Consider the following 14,224-nt stretch of genomic DNA (forward strand, 5'->3'; position numbering starts at 1 on the left):
TCCAAATAAGACTATGATTAGTGCATTTGAGGAATTGAACAAATGAGCTCTGCACATTAAAGCTAGAAGAACAGTAAAATAAAACTAATGAACATTTATACTTTTGGAAATATAATTAATGTATGCTTGAGAAATTTTGAAAGATAAACATTTAAATGTTAAGATACTTATTACTTTCCCCACAGGGACAATGTGGAGAATTAATGAGATAACAAATGCAAAGAGCTTTGAGCTCTTTAGAAGAAAGGTGCCAGATGAAAACAAATGGTTATTAATTATTAAAGCTATCAGATGCTCACTAATACATTACTCATGATAGGAAGTATATTTTCACACTTGAAAAACAGGATGTTTATAGTTCTTAGGATGGCACAGATGAAATGACCCCTTTCCTTAGTCACTTACCATCTTGTCAGAAGTCCCTTCTACTTCTAGACCTCATACTCAGTTCTTAAGTCTTCACATTGTGACTTCCCTATTTCCAAACTCCAACCCTTTCCTAGTGTCATTTCCCTACCAAAGTCTTACAGATCTCACACCTCAGGAGACCTCTGTTGACACCATTTTCTTTCTCCCTTATTTATTTGGTCACATAATTGTGATGTCTTAGGATGCTGCCAATTCACAAATATATTTTCTGTTATATTAATATTTATTGTAAGTGTCATACAAAAAAAGTTACAAATATACTAGAATAGCCATCAGAGAGACAAACTTAATGCTTTGCAAAGGGAGGGGGATGTGAGGTTGGGGGGATGATAATTGTCCTGGTCAGTGTTCTTTTTTTTTTTTTTTTTTTTTTAAAGATTTATTTATTATTTATTTATTATTATATGTAAGTACACTGTAGCTGTCTTCAGACACTCCAGAAGGGGGAGTCAGATCTCATTACGGATGGTTGTGAGCCACCATGTGGTTGCTGGGATTTGAACTCTGGACCTTCGGAAGAACAGTCGGGTGCTCTTACCTGCTGAGCCATCTCACCAGCCCCTGGTCAGTGTTCTATTGCTGTGAAGAGACAATGTGACCATGCAACTCTTTTTGAAGAAAGCATTTAGTTGGATCTGGCTTACAGTTTTAGCAGTTTAGTCCATTATCATCATGTCAGGAAACATGGTGGCATGTAGGCAGATGCTAGAGCAGTATCTGAGGACTATATCCTGATCCATAGGCAGAGAGAGAGAGACAGAGACAGAGACAGACAGACAGACCCTGGGCTTCTCATAGGCTTTTGAAACCTTAAAGCCCTCCCCTAGTGACACACTTCCTCCAACAAGGCCACATTTCCTAATCCTTCCAACTAGTGCCAATCCTGGGTGCCCAAGCATTCAACTCCACGAGCCTGTGGAGGCCATTCTTTTTAAAAAAAAATTAAAAAAAAAAAAAGATATTTTTTTTACATTTCAAATGCTATCCTGAAAGTCCCCTATACCCTCCCCACGCCCTGCTCCCCAACCCACCCACTCCTGCTTCCTGACCCTGGTATTCCCCTGTACTGGGGCATACGATCTTTGCAAGATCAAGGGCCTCTCCTCCCATTGATGGCTGATTAGGCCATCCTTTGCTGCATATGCAACTAGAGACACAGCTCTGGGGGGTACTGGTTAGTTCATATTGTTGATCCTCCTATAGGGTTTCAGACCCCCTTAGCTCCTTGGGTACTTTCTCTACTTCCTTCATTAGGGGCCCTGTGTTCCATCCAGTAGAGGACTATGAGCATCCACTTCTGTATTAGTCAGGCACTGGCATAGCCTCACAAGAGACAGCTATATCAGGGTCCTGTCAGCAAAATCTTTCTGGCGAATGCAATAGTGTCTGCGTTTGAGGCCATTCTTACTCAAACCACCACAAAACCCCATTGCTTCAGAATAACCATTCTCACTGTAAAGAAATTCACGAGATGTAGAGTCGGGTACTGGGCAGGTACTTAAGTGGTTTCCTTAATGTAGCTGTATAATGTTTTTGTTTGTGAGATAATTAGAATAAAGTGATTTTATTTAAAAATAAAGTTTGTTTGGCATGGTAGTACATGCCTTTACTCCTAGCACTTGGGATCTGAGAAACAGATCTCAGTGAGTTTGAAGCCAGCCTGGTCTATATAGTGAGTTCTGGGCCAACAAGGGCTACATAGTGAAATCCTATCTCAAAATAAGTAAATACATAAATTAAAAAATGTATATTTATCACTTGAAAATGTTATACATGGCTATAATGTATCTGGGCCACAATGCCCCCCCCCCCCAGGCCCTTGCTTCAGTCCTCCGAGGACTGCTTTAGCAAGTTGATTTTATTATCAAGAGATGCGCATAAGTTAACTTGTTTTCCTATAGTTTAGGAAACACAGTAGAATTTGCTATAAAGGAAAGCAAACCTATTGTGTACTATGCAGCAGGTGAAATGAAACTTTCTACTTTATACAAAATGCTAAAATTCATGGCCAAGAGGAGCAAATCTCAAATTTATTTTCACTTCACTAAAGCATGGGGTGAAATAATAATCTTACTAAATCTTGTGGGTTTTTTTCTCCCATATGTAAGATGAGGGCAGTAGTAATAAGTGTCTGTACGGATTTGCTGGGAAGATGCAGTAGAATTACAGAGCTTCTAGTCCAGCTTGTATCTAGCCCTACTAAATGCTCAGTAGGTGGCAAGTATAAGTAGCTGATGGGCAGGAGGACCATGCCAGTGGACTGCATGGTTGTCTGACCTACTGGTATGAGATGGGCAGTACATTAAAGAAGACACTCGCCAATAATGCTCTCCTAAGTGGTGTATACACTTTGCTAGTGCAGATCTTTAGCGTTAGCTAGAATAGCTAATAGCATATCTCATACAGAATCAGCTCTACTGTTTAGCAGAAAAACGACACATTTTACTTTTACTGACACAGGCCAGTAAAAATTCAGCAGTTCACCCCCACTTGACAATGTTTGGGGATACTTTTGGACACCACACACACATTAGCACATGTTCAAATTGAATTTAGTTTGCTAGCTCTACAATATCTTTGTAACATATATGTACTGAAAGATAATGGACTATGCTTCTTTGCAAATGTTCTGTAATTAAAGCATTTTACCAATTTAATCTGCTTCTCTGTCTTCTACTTAATTACTTGACATGATTGTTTTAGTTTACAGATATTTTTGCCTTTCATTTTGAAGTTGTAGCTGTTTAGTCAGAGTGCCTTCTTCCTATCACTGTAGGGTGGGCCTGAGTCTGAAAAGGCCTGAGTTTAGAATTAAGTGTTTTGTGTTGCAAAATGAGGATATATGCAAAGAAGGCAAGTGGTATTGTTTGAGAAACCAATCATGTGGTTAAAAAACCTACAGGAGAGTGAGCTCCTACACTGTTGCCAGCAGCTCCAGGCTCAGCAGTGCTAATCACAGTCCACACTCGGAACTTCCCTATGGCTTTAATGGTTTTGTGAGGAGGGCTTTGGCCATGTGAATGATCCACTGCTGTGCTGAACAAAACGGAGACAGTTTTCTTTTAAAGTCCAGAGCAGATGAGAGCCATAAGGAGACAGAGGGTTTCATTTACTCTCAGGACATGACTGTGCCAGTGAACTAATGAGTCTCCTGGACCTTATGTTGCTCTGGCTTCGATAGAAGAGTGACTCTATCGGGCATGTAGCACTTCCTATTCGTCAAGTGTTTGGACAATAGGCTTCTCGTATGGATTAGAGAGATCTGGCAAGAAAAAGAGGTCATCACTGTACCTAGCACAGACAAAAACCTGGCTAATTAATGTATTTCCTACAATGGCTAAACAAAAGCAGACACACAGAGAAATGTTAATTTTATCACAAAAACTCTTAGCCTGTGGCGGAAGCAGTTTTAAAATGATTGAAATTCCACAGGCCAAACAAAACAAAACACCCCCAAAACACCTCATTTCCTAAATAATGTGTGTTATAGACATAAAGATTGTTCTTTAAAACTGTATGTGATTTTGGTGTTGTACCTTGCCTATTTTATCCTTCAGTAAAGTTGGCAGATGGAGAAATGTTTTTAGACAGTTATGAAGCACAGGCTGAGAGTGGCAGCACAGCTTAACTTAGCTATTTGCCCTTTAAAAGGTACCGTTGACTTCAGTTGTAAAAATCCTACTGTTGTATCATGCAGAAAACTAGCAACAGGAATTCTCATTCCAGCGAAGGGCTCCAATTACATAGTCTTAAACTCAGAGCAGATACTGCCACCTAGACACACTCTGATGCCACAGTTAACTCCACATTGGCTTTTCCTACTGTGTGACAGTGAGAACAAGTAATAGGGCTGGGTACACTGTAGAATGGATGATAGTCACTTAAAACTGATGTCATTTATTTTGGGAAAAGAGGACACTGTGCTTTGACAAATAGTGGTCATCCTGGTTTATTCGGTGTTTTAAATGCAGAAGCTAAGTGGCTTTTGGAAGCAGGAGAAAACTTGTAAAACGCAAGAAAGCAAGAGTGACTCATACAGTTACAAATTTACAGAGAAGCGGATGCAGTAGTGGACTTCCCCCCCCCCCCCGTGGTTACTTTGGGAGGAGGAAGGGGTTCTTAGCATTCACACCGAAAACACCGGTAGGTTTAAATTTAATGAGTAAAATAACGTTGCATAATAAACAAGATTTTAAAGATTACATTACAATTTGTTCTGATTTATCTCTTGGCAAACAAAGCAAACTAACTTCCCCACTTTTATACTAATTGCAAAGCAAACATTCTTTCTTGCTCTAGACAGGTATCCAAAGTCAGACTATTTCTGAGTGTATTTCAACAGGTTCATAAAGGTTATCTTCCTCCTCTTTGCTCTGTTTTTCTCTTACAAATATCATTTTATTTTCTTCTGTTACTCCTAAAATGGTTTCAATATCATCAATGGTAGTCTGTGGACAACAGTAAAAACAATATTTATTACTTTAAAGACTTCTTAAAGCATCCACCCCTCAAACATTTATCCCTTTTCAGAGTTCAGTGCAGTTTAGATCAATTCTACTCAAAATGAGTTCCACACATTGGCACCCATCCCATCCATACATCACTGGTTGTTAGACTTGTAAGTTTAAAAATTGAGCTAGAATTCAAATGTTTATGTACTAGAATTTTATGAGTCTAATGATGAAATCATTAGGTTTGTATTTTACACACTTTTTTTTAACTCCATTTTTCTAATCAATTTGGTATACCTAATAAAAAGTATTAATCCATCATAGGTTAGAAAACAAACAGATTTTCAGTAGATAATTTGAGAAGTACTGGATAGAACACTTTAAAAGGGGGGCTAGTAGGCTGAAAGAATTTACTTTCATTGTTTTCTGGGAACAAAACTGACACCTTCCCATTTTCCTTTATGTGTGTTAAGGAATTGTCTACATAATATGAGACATTCCTTTGTAATATAGAATTCAGTAGGTATGAATACTGTGTATTCCATAGCATCTTTAGCACCCCAAATAGGAACCCTGTGCCTGTTAGCATCTTCTCCCTTTCGTCCCTTTTTCCAAGCTCCTGGCAGCTACTAACTCATCTCCTGTCTATGGATTGGCTTGCTTTGCTCACTTCATATAATGGAATCATATAGGACTTATCTTTCTGTGACTGGTTTCTTTCACTTAGCACAATATCTTCAACATTCATCCATGTTGTAGTACTTATCTTTCTGTGACTGGTTTCTTTCACTTAGCACAATATCTTCAACATTCATCCATGTTGTAGTACATACTGTCAGCACTTCATTCATTCCTTTATAAAAAGGTTGAACAATATTCCACAATAGTCTATTATATGACTATTTTCCATATAATAAAATGGAATTCACTATTTTCTCACTTGACGTACATTTGGGTTGTTTACATTTTTAGTTATTATGAATCATGCTTTAATGAACCTTAATGTACACATTTTTATATGAATATATATTCTTGGATAAGAATAGAATTATTATATCATATGCTAATTTTATATTTACTTTATTAAGGAATTACCAAACTCTTTTACAACAACATGTGAAGGTTCCAGTCCCCACCCATTTTTCCAAAATTCTTACAAATGTTTGTTATTTCTTTTCTCTTTGATTATAGCCATTTTAGCTAGGTATTGTATGTTGCCATGGCTTTGATTTACATTTCATTAATGACTTATGATTTTAACATTTATTCATACATTGGCTACACACACACACACACTTTGAAGACATATCTATTCTAGTTCTTTGCTTGCATAAGCCTTTCTATTATTGTCTTATAAGAGTATTTCTAAATACTCTCAATTCTACAAGCTTCTCAAATATATACTTTGCAAATGTTTTGCCATATTCTACGTTTTCTTTGATAAATCCAAATAATTTGTTTTTACTTTAGCCACTTCTGCTTTAAGCATGACAACTAATAAGCCATGGCTAATACAAAGTCATAAAGTTGTACACATGTGTTTCCTTCTAAGCATTTGATGGTTTTAACTCTTAAATTTTGGTTGTTGACCCAACTTAAGTAATTTTTGGAAAGGGTATCTAAGAGAAGTCCAACATTATTATTTGTAGGTTTTGTTTGTTCCAGTACCTTATATTAGTAAGACTATTTTTCTTCCACTGAATCACTTTATACTCTTAGAAATTAATTGATCATAAAGTATGGGTTTATTTCTGTTATTCCCATTTCATCCTATTATGCATACATACATATGTAGTTTACTTAGCTTTGGAGCCAACTTTGGGGGCTGAAAGTCCAAGATTGGATACCTTTATCAATATAGCCTTTTACCCCCTTAGCTGCATCAGAGCAGATGGCACCATGGGAACTCACGCAAAAGGAACAGATCTCCTAGTGAGTCAGGAAGCCCGGAAAGTGGGGAGAGGCCAATCTTATGCTTTTGCAAGGACTAAATAGCATTCTTTGGGAACTGCATCTATGTCTTCTAAACAGGATTCCCCAATGAATTCCCTACTAGTTCATACCACCTCTCATAATGGGCAACTAGAGACCAAGCTTCTACCACATGAGCCACTGGGACATACACTCAAACTGAATCAAACCATCGCAGATCACTTGGTAACTGAGCATTGGTGAAACACTGGGCCTTGCATAGGGAGACACATTTGTAGACCCCACTGCCCCAACCCAAAGATTCTGGTTTTGTTAATTTGGGTAGAGCCCAGGAATCTGTTGTCTCAGGAATATGAAAGTCTAGTGTAGACACTGGTAAAGAAACACAAATGACTTTGCAAAATTAGCGACTCTTAAGTTCAAATTGACTTTGACTATTACTTGGTTTCAAAAAAAAAAAAAAAAAAAAGAGAGATACTGGTAGTCAGTAGTTAGAAAGGGTGGGCTTGTCCTTGCACTTTGCAGTGTGAAAGTTCAGAAGCACCAGTTTGCTCTAATTTGTTCATTTTAGAAAAAATAAATTATTAATTAATTAATTCATGTCAATCTTCTCAGTCATGGTGTACAAAAACCAGTGATCAGTGTCTTAGGTCTTAAATCATTTTGAAGAGTGACACATTATAATTAAAGGGGCTAAATGCTAACTTAAGTAAAAAAAAAACAATGAAGTTTTACTTGAGATTTCTATTTAAGAGAAAAACAACGTATGATTTCCCATTTGAGTCCTTAGATATATGTGATTCATTTAAACAAGGCAGAGGCCTAGGCTGGGAGTTGTATCAGGACAGGCCATCAGCTCTTTTCAGCAGTTGTCTCCTGCATTCTAGAACTTGGGAGATTTTGGATCTTTAGAGGCCACATGGAGACTTAAAAGGGTTAATGGTGAAGGACCACCTCACTGTGGAGAAATGGGGTGGGTGGATATCCCACATAGATGTTAGGAGTTTTGTTCTGCTTCTCGTTAACACACACTATTCTTGGGTCTGAGAGTCTGGTTTTAGAAGCTAGGCTCCCCTGGAATCACTAACCAGACATGCATTATGTGAAGTACAAGTAAGTACATCATAAATTAGTTACAGTCTAGATTTTGGTTCCATTGTGACGTTTTAGTTTCACCTCCAACATCAGAGAGCCCTGTTGTCTCATGAGCCTGGCTTTCAAAATGGCAGTGAGTCAAAGCAAGTCTACTATATTTCAAAGAAAAAGTTTCAAACTATTAAATTTAACTAACGGGTTCAGTTGGAACCTTACAAAATTGACCCTGCTCATTGTAAAATATGTACTGCTTATAAGGAAAAAAGAGATGGTTTAGCACTTGTTTACAATACAGCATGAGGTATTTTCAGCCCTTGTATAGAAATTAACCAGGATCGTTAGTTAATTAACACCTCACCTTAAAATTGGTCTCGCCTTGCATATCAGGTGCTGATATTTCTTGATGGATGATGAAGAGATTGCGAGCAAAGGTCATGAGGACCCCCTGGAGATCCACACCGATTGTTCTGTTAATGATATCCAAACAAATGAGTTTACCAGCGATTCTCCTCACATGCTTAAAAACAATCGCCCTCTCATTTGTGTGGCTGGTGATGGAATTTAATGAGTATTTTCAATCTCACAAGGTGGCAATCTTCAGGGAGATATGAAAGATGAGACTCCATTTTAACTTGTCAACAGAAAGGATTTGTGTAATAAATATTTTTTATTAATCAACTTAGCAGAATATGGCAATAGGTTCAGTCATTTCTAGTAAAAGGCTACTACTAAGTTAGGACAGCAGTGCTGATTTTGAAAAGAATCATTGCTAAATGTTGTACATTTAGCATCTCTGGTTTCTGGAAGCATGTTTGAGTTTTATTTTCTATTTCATGTGAACAAGTAATTTCTGCTACTTGTGAGTAGCTCATGTTCAAAGACACATGTTCCCATTCATGAACAGCTGCTGTTATTCTATACCATTTATACCAAGGCCAGAGAACATGTCAAACAAGTAGATTATTGTGTGCTTTAATGTGAAAAAATTCAGAGAGCTTTCTAGCTATTTTTTAGACCTTATCAAAGGGAAAACAAAACTGGTTAAGTGTATGGGTTGTTGTTGTTGTTGTTGTTGTTGTTGTTATTATTATTATTATTATTATTATTATATAGAGTCTCATTATATAGCCCTGGCTGCACTAGAACTCACAGAGATCTGCCTGCCATGGCCAGGGATTAAAGGCATGCACCACAATGCCTGGCATGAGTGGATTAATTTTTAGTGTTACTTCCTAAGGGAGATAACACTTAAAGGAGATGAACCTTAGGTCAACTGCAAAAATGAAGATATTGGAGGAGACTACATCTATCGTCATCACTGAAAACAAGCCCTAAAACCAAAGCCTCAGGTTCCTAAAACTGGAGTTCAGATGTTTTTGTTTTTGCTGTTTGTTTGTTCTGTCTTGCCACCGGCTAACTTTGTGGAAGCTACTTAACTCTGGGTCTTCATCTCCTTTTTCTACCAATGAATGACTTGAACTAAAACAGTGATTCTGAGCTTTTTGAGTTACATTTCCCAAATACATGGACAGGCCTACCCCTTCTATGAACAATCATTAGAAAATACATTTCTTATAAGAAGTCAAATAAGCCTGGAGTAGTTTCACATGCCTTTAATCTTGACACTGGGAGGCAGAGACAGACAGATCTCTGAGTTCCAGGCTGGCCTGGTCATGTTACATAGTGGGTTCTACAAACAAAGAAATAAATCATATCAAAATCAACTCCAGACTGAGTAATTTTTAAAAGTTATTTGTATTCTCTTACCAGAATTAGTGTAAGACCCTGGGTTCTTAGGGCAACAGATTTCAAGCCAAGATCTGGGGTTGGGCAGCTAAGAATGTATGTCTTCACTAAGCTTCTTAGCAGTTTTCATGTATACATGAGATCCATTTAAAAAATTGTAGGTATGTGTGTGAATGTATGATATTTTGTCTAAAATAGTTAAATGCCTTCTTTCAAATTTTGAGAATTTTCTCCATATTCCCCTTCCTTGGAATTTCTCCTTTATCTGTATCTTCCAGATACTATCTTAGAATAAATGGAGTTGTGGTGAAGTTTTTTCAGAAAAGCCAAACCACATGTCTGCTCTGTAGAGCTGTCTCCTCTTGAAGTGTCTCCCATTTTTCCTAAAAGGGTGGCTGACTTGTGCTCTATACCTGGCATGACATGATTTCAGTAATGCCAAACAAAGCCCAGCCATCTCCTAAAAAGCCTTTATTAAGGTCCTGGAGAAAATTAAGGATTATCTTTTTTTCTGTATAATTGTATAAAAGGAGACCATCATCTGGACACTTCCTTCTGAATACCCTATCCTTAACTGTCTGTATTCACAGCTTAGTGCAATTCCTTTTGTGTAGCTGTCAGTCTACCCCTTCATTTAGGTAGACACAAGTGAGAATTCAAGGACATCTTCAATTGTGTCTAATATTCAGAAAAAGTAAATCAGCAATTCTTACAAACAATTAAGTATCTTAATGCACGAAAGTCCAATAACAATAACATAACTAAGTTCTATCTGCAAAGATGCCACTTACTATAACTTTAGTGAACAAGATATATGGTGAGGATCACTGGATAGATAGAGATCTGCTTTGGGACCCAGGCAAGTCACATCTCTTCTCTAAGCCTGTTTCTGACCTATAACAATTACCAAGTTCCATTCTGCTCTAACATTCTCTAGCTCCTGATTGTAGTAAGGGATGAGAAAATGAAGGGGCATACAACATAGCAGAAAAGGCAGAGAATCTGAAGTCTGTGCCAATGGTGTCTTTTCAGTAGAATGTGTGAGTAGCAGTGACTTTCTAGGAAGTACACTGATAGGATCATTTCTGCAGCTGAAGCTGGGATGCAGCTCAAGACCCCCTCCCCCCTTATGCTTTTCAGATTGTCTGTTTACTCTTTGTGGTTGAAATTTTCCTAATGATGTGAGCTGGTTGCCTCAGATGACCTGTTTCTATCCACCTGAATCCTAGGTCTGGGTTTGGCCTGCCATCTTGTCCTGTGTGCATGAGGGCTTATTTGGTTGTAGCCTGAGGGCACCTTGCCCTTTGTAATTCATCGTTCATGCCAGCTGGTGGACAGTGAGAGTGCATATCTCTGTATTCTGATTTTTAGTTCTTGTATGTTCCTGAACTTTTGTACTTGGAGCTTGCATCTCTCCCATTTAATTAGATTCCTACTGTGGAAAATACTAATTTTTAAAATTAGCTTGCCAACATCAAATCCAATTGGCCACTTTGTTTGCCTAGTCACAGAAATTGCCTTTTTTCATTGCTTCTGCCCTAGCATCACACTGGCACATCTGTAGAATGTAAACATCAAGGTTAGTGTTCAGAGCAAGGAAGCAGCTGAAGGATAGGATATCACTGGGGAGCAGACGGCAGCTCCTTTCTTAGCCCCATTCTAAAAAGATATAAAACCAGGGCAGATGAAATGAATGCATGTTTATGTGGATATTATAAATAGAGGTTTCATTTCTGGTATCACAGCACTAGATTAAACTGCAGCCACATTCTATCTCCAAAGGGGAAGAAAGAGCATTTCCACATGCAGAAGCATCAATAGGGGTGAATGGCTTTACTATGAGGACTCTGTTCAGCATACACATTCTCCGAGAAGATCGCATCCACACACAAACTGGCTCCAGCCCTACCTTTTGGAAGAACATCTGCCCAGGTCACCAGATTATTATTCTAAGTATGCCAGAATGACAACTAGCTTTTCACAACTGGATCATCTGAACTAGCTCCCTATGAATAAGATTTGAGCCTTATATGTGTGTAAGCTTATGTTAAATGTAGATTCCTACCTCATAATTGTGGATAACTAGATTTAGAAACTTGTCACCAACATCTACAGGCACTTTGTAAAGTACTTGAGGCTCTAAATAAAATAAGATAGACTTCTGATAAATAAGCATGCTGAGTAAAATTCAAGACAAGAGCCAATCTTATTGGTTGATAAAGACATTTTAAAGCTTATTACAACTTATAGACATACTTCATACTTACAACATGCCCAACTTGTATCTCTTCAGAGATTCATATAATATAAAAACAGTTCCTTGTCTGTCCTGTAAGGTTTCAGTGAGAAGAAAACAAATAGCTTATTTATATAGGAAACAAAGACAATATAATGCAACACAGGTAACAAGATTGATAAGAATTGAAATCTAGAGCTACCATTAAGTACCATATAAAGGGGCTGCCCCCAGAAAAGGGAGACAGTATGCTCTAGTGTGGTACTTTTATTTAGTATGTTTCTTACAACGCTTAAATTAGAATCATCTATTGCATCTATTAAGACAGGATCTTCACAGACATTATCTAAGCTCAGAATCCTTGGACTTTGCCTTTTAGGTCCTTCTTAGCTGATTTATTACATCAAAAATTGAAAAACAGGTATACACACACATACACACACACACACACACACACACACACACATATATATATATATATATATATATATATATATAGAGAGAGAGAGAGAGAGAGAGAGAGAGAGACAGAGACAGAGACAGAGTTGTGTTTGTGTGTGTGTATGTGTGTGTGTGTGTAAAAGAATTTGAGGGTGAGGGAGATAGCTCAAGTGGTTAAGTGCCTATTTTACAAGCATGAAGATCAAAGGTTTATATCAAGAACTCACATATTATAAAAGCTGGTTGAAGGAGCACATTAATGACCCTAGCATTGGTATAGAGGCAAGTTAATCCCTGGGGCTTGCTGGCTAAGCAGCCTGCCTAGCCTAATTGGTGAGCTCCAGGTTAGTGGGAAACTGAGGAATGACAGACAAGGTTGTCTGTCCTTTGACCATCACGGGCACATAGCCACACATGTACATGTAGTACCTGTACGCACACACATGAACATGTGTGCACATATATACACAAACGAATCTGAGTTTCAGTGTATAGCATACCCTACTGCTTTATCACATAGGTTTTATAGCTCTGTAAGTGATGGTTTAAAATACTATCTGTGTTGGTTTGAAGGAGAATGGTCCCCATAGGCTCATATGTTTGGTTCTAAGTTTTTGGAGCTCTTTTGGGAAGGATTAGGAAGTATGACCTGGTTGGGGGAGTTATATCACCAGGGATGGGATTTGAGCTCTCTCTCCTCTCTCCCTCTCCCTCTCTCTCCCTCTCTCCCTCTCCCCCCTCTCCTCCCTCTCCCCCTCTCCCCCCTCTCCTCCCTCCTCTCCCTCTCTCCTCTCCTCCCTCTCTCCTCTCCCTCTCCCCTCTCCCTCTCTCCTCTCCCTCTCTCCTCTCCCTCTCTCCTCTCTCCCTCTCCCCCTCTCCCCCCTCTCCCCCCTCTCTCCCCTCTCCCCCCTCTCCTCCCTCTCCCCCCTCTCCCCCCTCTCCCCCCTCTCCTCTCCCTCTCTCCTCTCCCTCTCTCCTCTCCTCCCTCTCCTCCCTCTCCCCTCTCCCCTCTCCCCTCTCCCCTCTCCCTCCTCTCCCTCTCCCTCCTCTCCCTCTCCCTCTCCCTCTCCCTCTCCCTCTCTCCTCTCCCTCTCCCTCTCTCTCTCTCTCTCTCTCTCTCTCTCTCTCTCTCTCTCTCTCTCTCTCCTCTCTCTCTCTCTCTCTGCTTCCTGCGTGTGGATCAGATCTAAGCTCTCAGTTATTGCTCCCAGCACCATGCCTGCCCACTGCTGTGCTTCCCTCTATGGTGGTCATGGACTCACTCTCTCAAACTGTAAGCAAGCCCTCAATTAAATATTTTCTTTTTTAAGTGTTGCCTTGGTCATGGGATCTCTTTGTAGCGATAGAACAGTAACTAAGGAAGAAAAGAAGTTGGTACCAGGGAGTGGTGTATTGCAGTGGCAGGCCTTACCATGTGGGTTGTTGGAAGAATGTGAACTTTGGGACTTTAGATAAGGAAAATTGTTGAATGCCATAAATAGGGCTTAACAGCCATCCTAATAAGAATGTGGAAGACAGTAGGGCTGAGAGCAATGTGAACTGTGGAGGCCCAACTTAAGAGGTTTTTGGGGGGAACAAAATTAGTAACTGAGCTAGAGACCTCTTGTGATGTTTTGGTTAAAAAAAAGGCTTCTTTCTGCCCTTGTTACACACACACACACACACACACACACAAACACACACACACACACACACACACACACTAAAAAGAAAGAAGGAAAGAGAGAGGAAGGAAGGAAGGAAGAGAGAAAAGAAAGGAAAGGAAAAGAAAAGAAAAGAAAAGAAAAGAAAAGAAAAGAAAAGAAAAAATCTGTTGGAGGCTAAATTGAAGAGTTCTGGACTAATATCACTGGCAGAGGAGATTTCAAGACAATCAAATATTGACTATGTCCTG

General features: G+C 39.0%; 1 protein-coding gene and 1 long non-coding RNA gene across 11 annotated transcripts in view; one reads left to right on the forward strand and one right to left on the reverse strand.

The window, feature by feature from the left end:
- Gm16759 overlaps positions 1-14,224 on the forward strand; it is a 134,688-nt gene that overhangs the window by 17,776 nt on the left and 102,688 nt on the right. The gene's annotated exons all lie outside the window — the stretch shown is intronic.
- The window catches only part of Iqch (IQ motif containing H), a 181,106-nt gene continuing 171,210 nt past the window's right edge, over positions 4,329-14,224 (reverse strand). For 2 of the 8 annotated variants that reach the window (XM_006511555.4, XM_006511554.4), the window contains exons 19-21: positions 11,921-11,982; positions 8,266-8,374; positions 4,331-4,877 (exon numbers count right to left, since the gene is read on the reverse strand). In XM_006511555.4, coding sequence (XP_006511618.1) covers positions 4,743-4,877; positions 8,266-8,374; positions 11,921-11,982 — 306 coding nt within the window. In that variant the 3' untranslated portion in view covers positions 4,331-4,742. Of the gene's footprint in view, positions 4,878-8,265; positions 8,503-11,920; positions 11,983-14,224 lie in introns of those variants that run through there. The other 6 variants (NM_030068.2, NM_001311098.1, XM_006511557.4 and 3 more) reach the window with 5 other exon arrangements.

Source organism: Mus musculus, chromosome 9 (assembly GCF_000001635.26).
Source record: "Mus musculus strain C57BL/6J chromosome 9, GRCm38.p6 C57BL/6J".
Classification (NCBI taxonomy): Eukaryota; Metazoa; Chordata; class Mammalia; order Rodentia; family Muridae; genus Mus; species Mus musculus.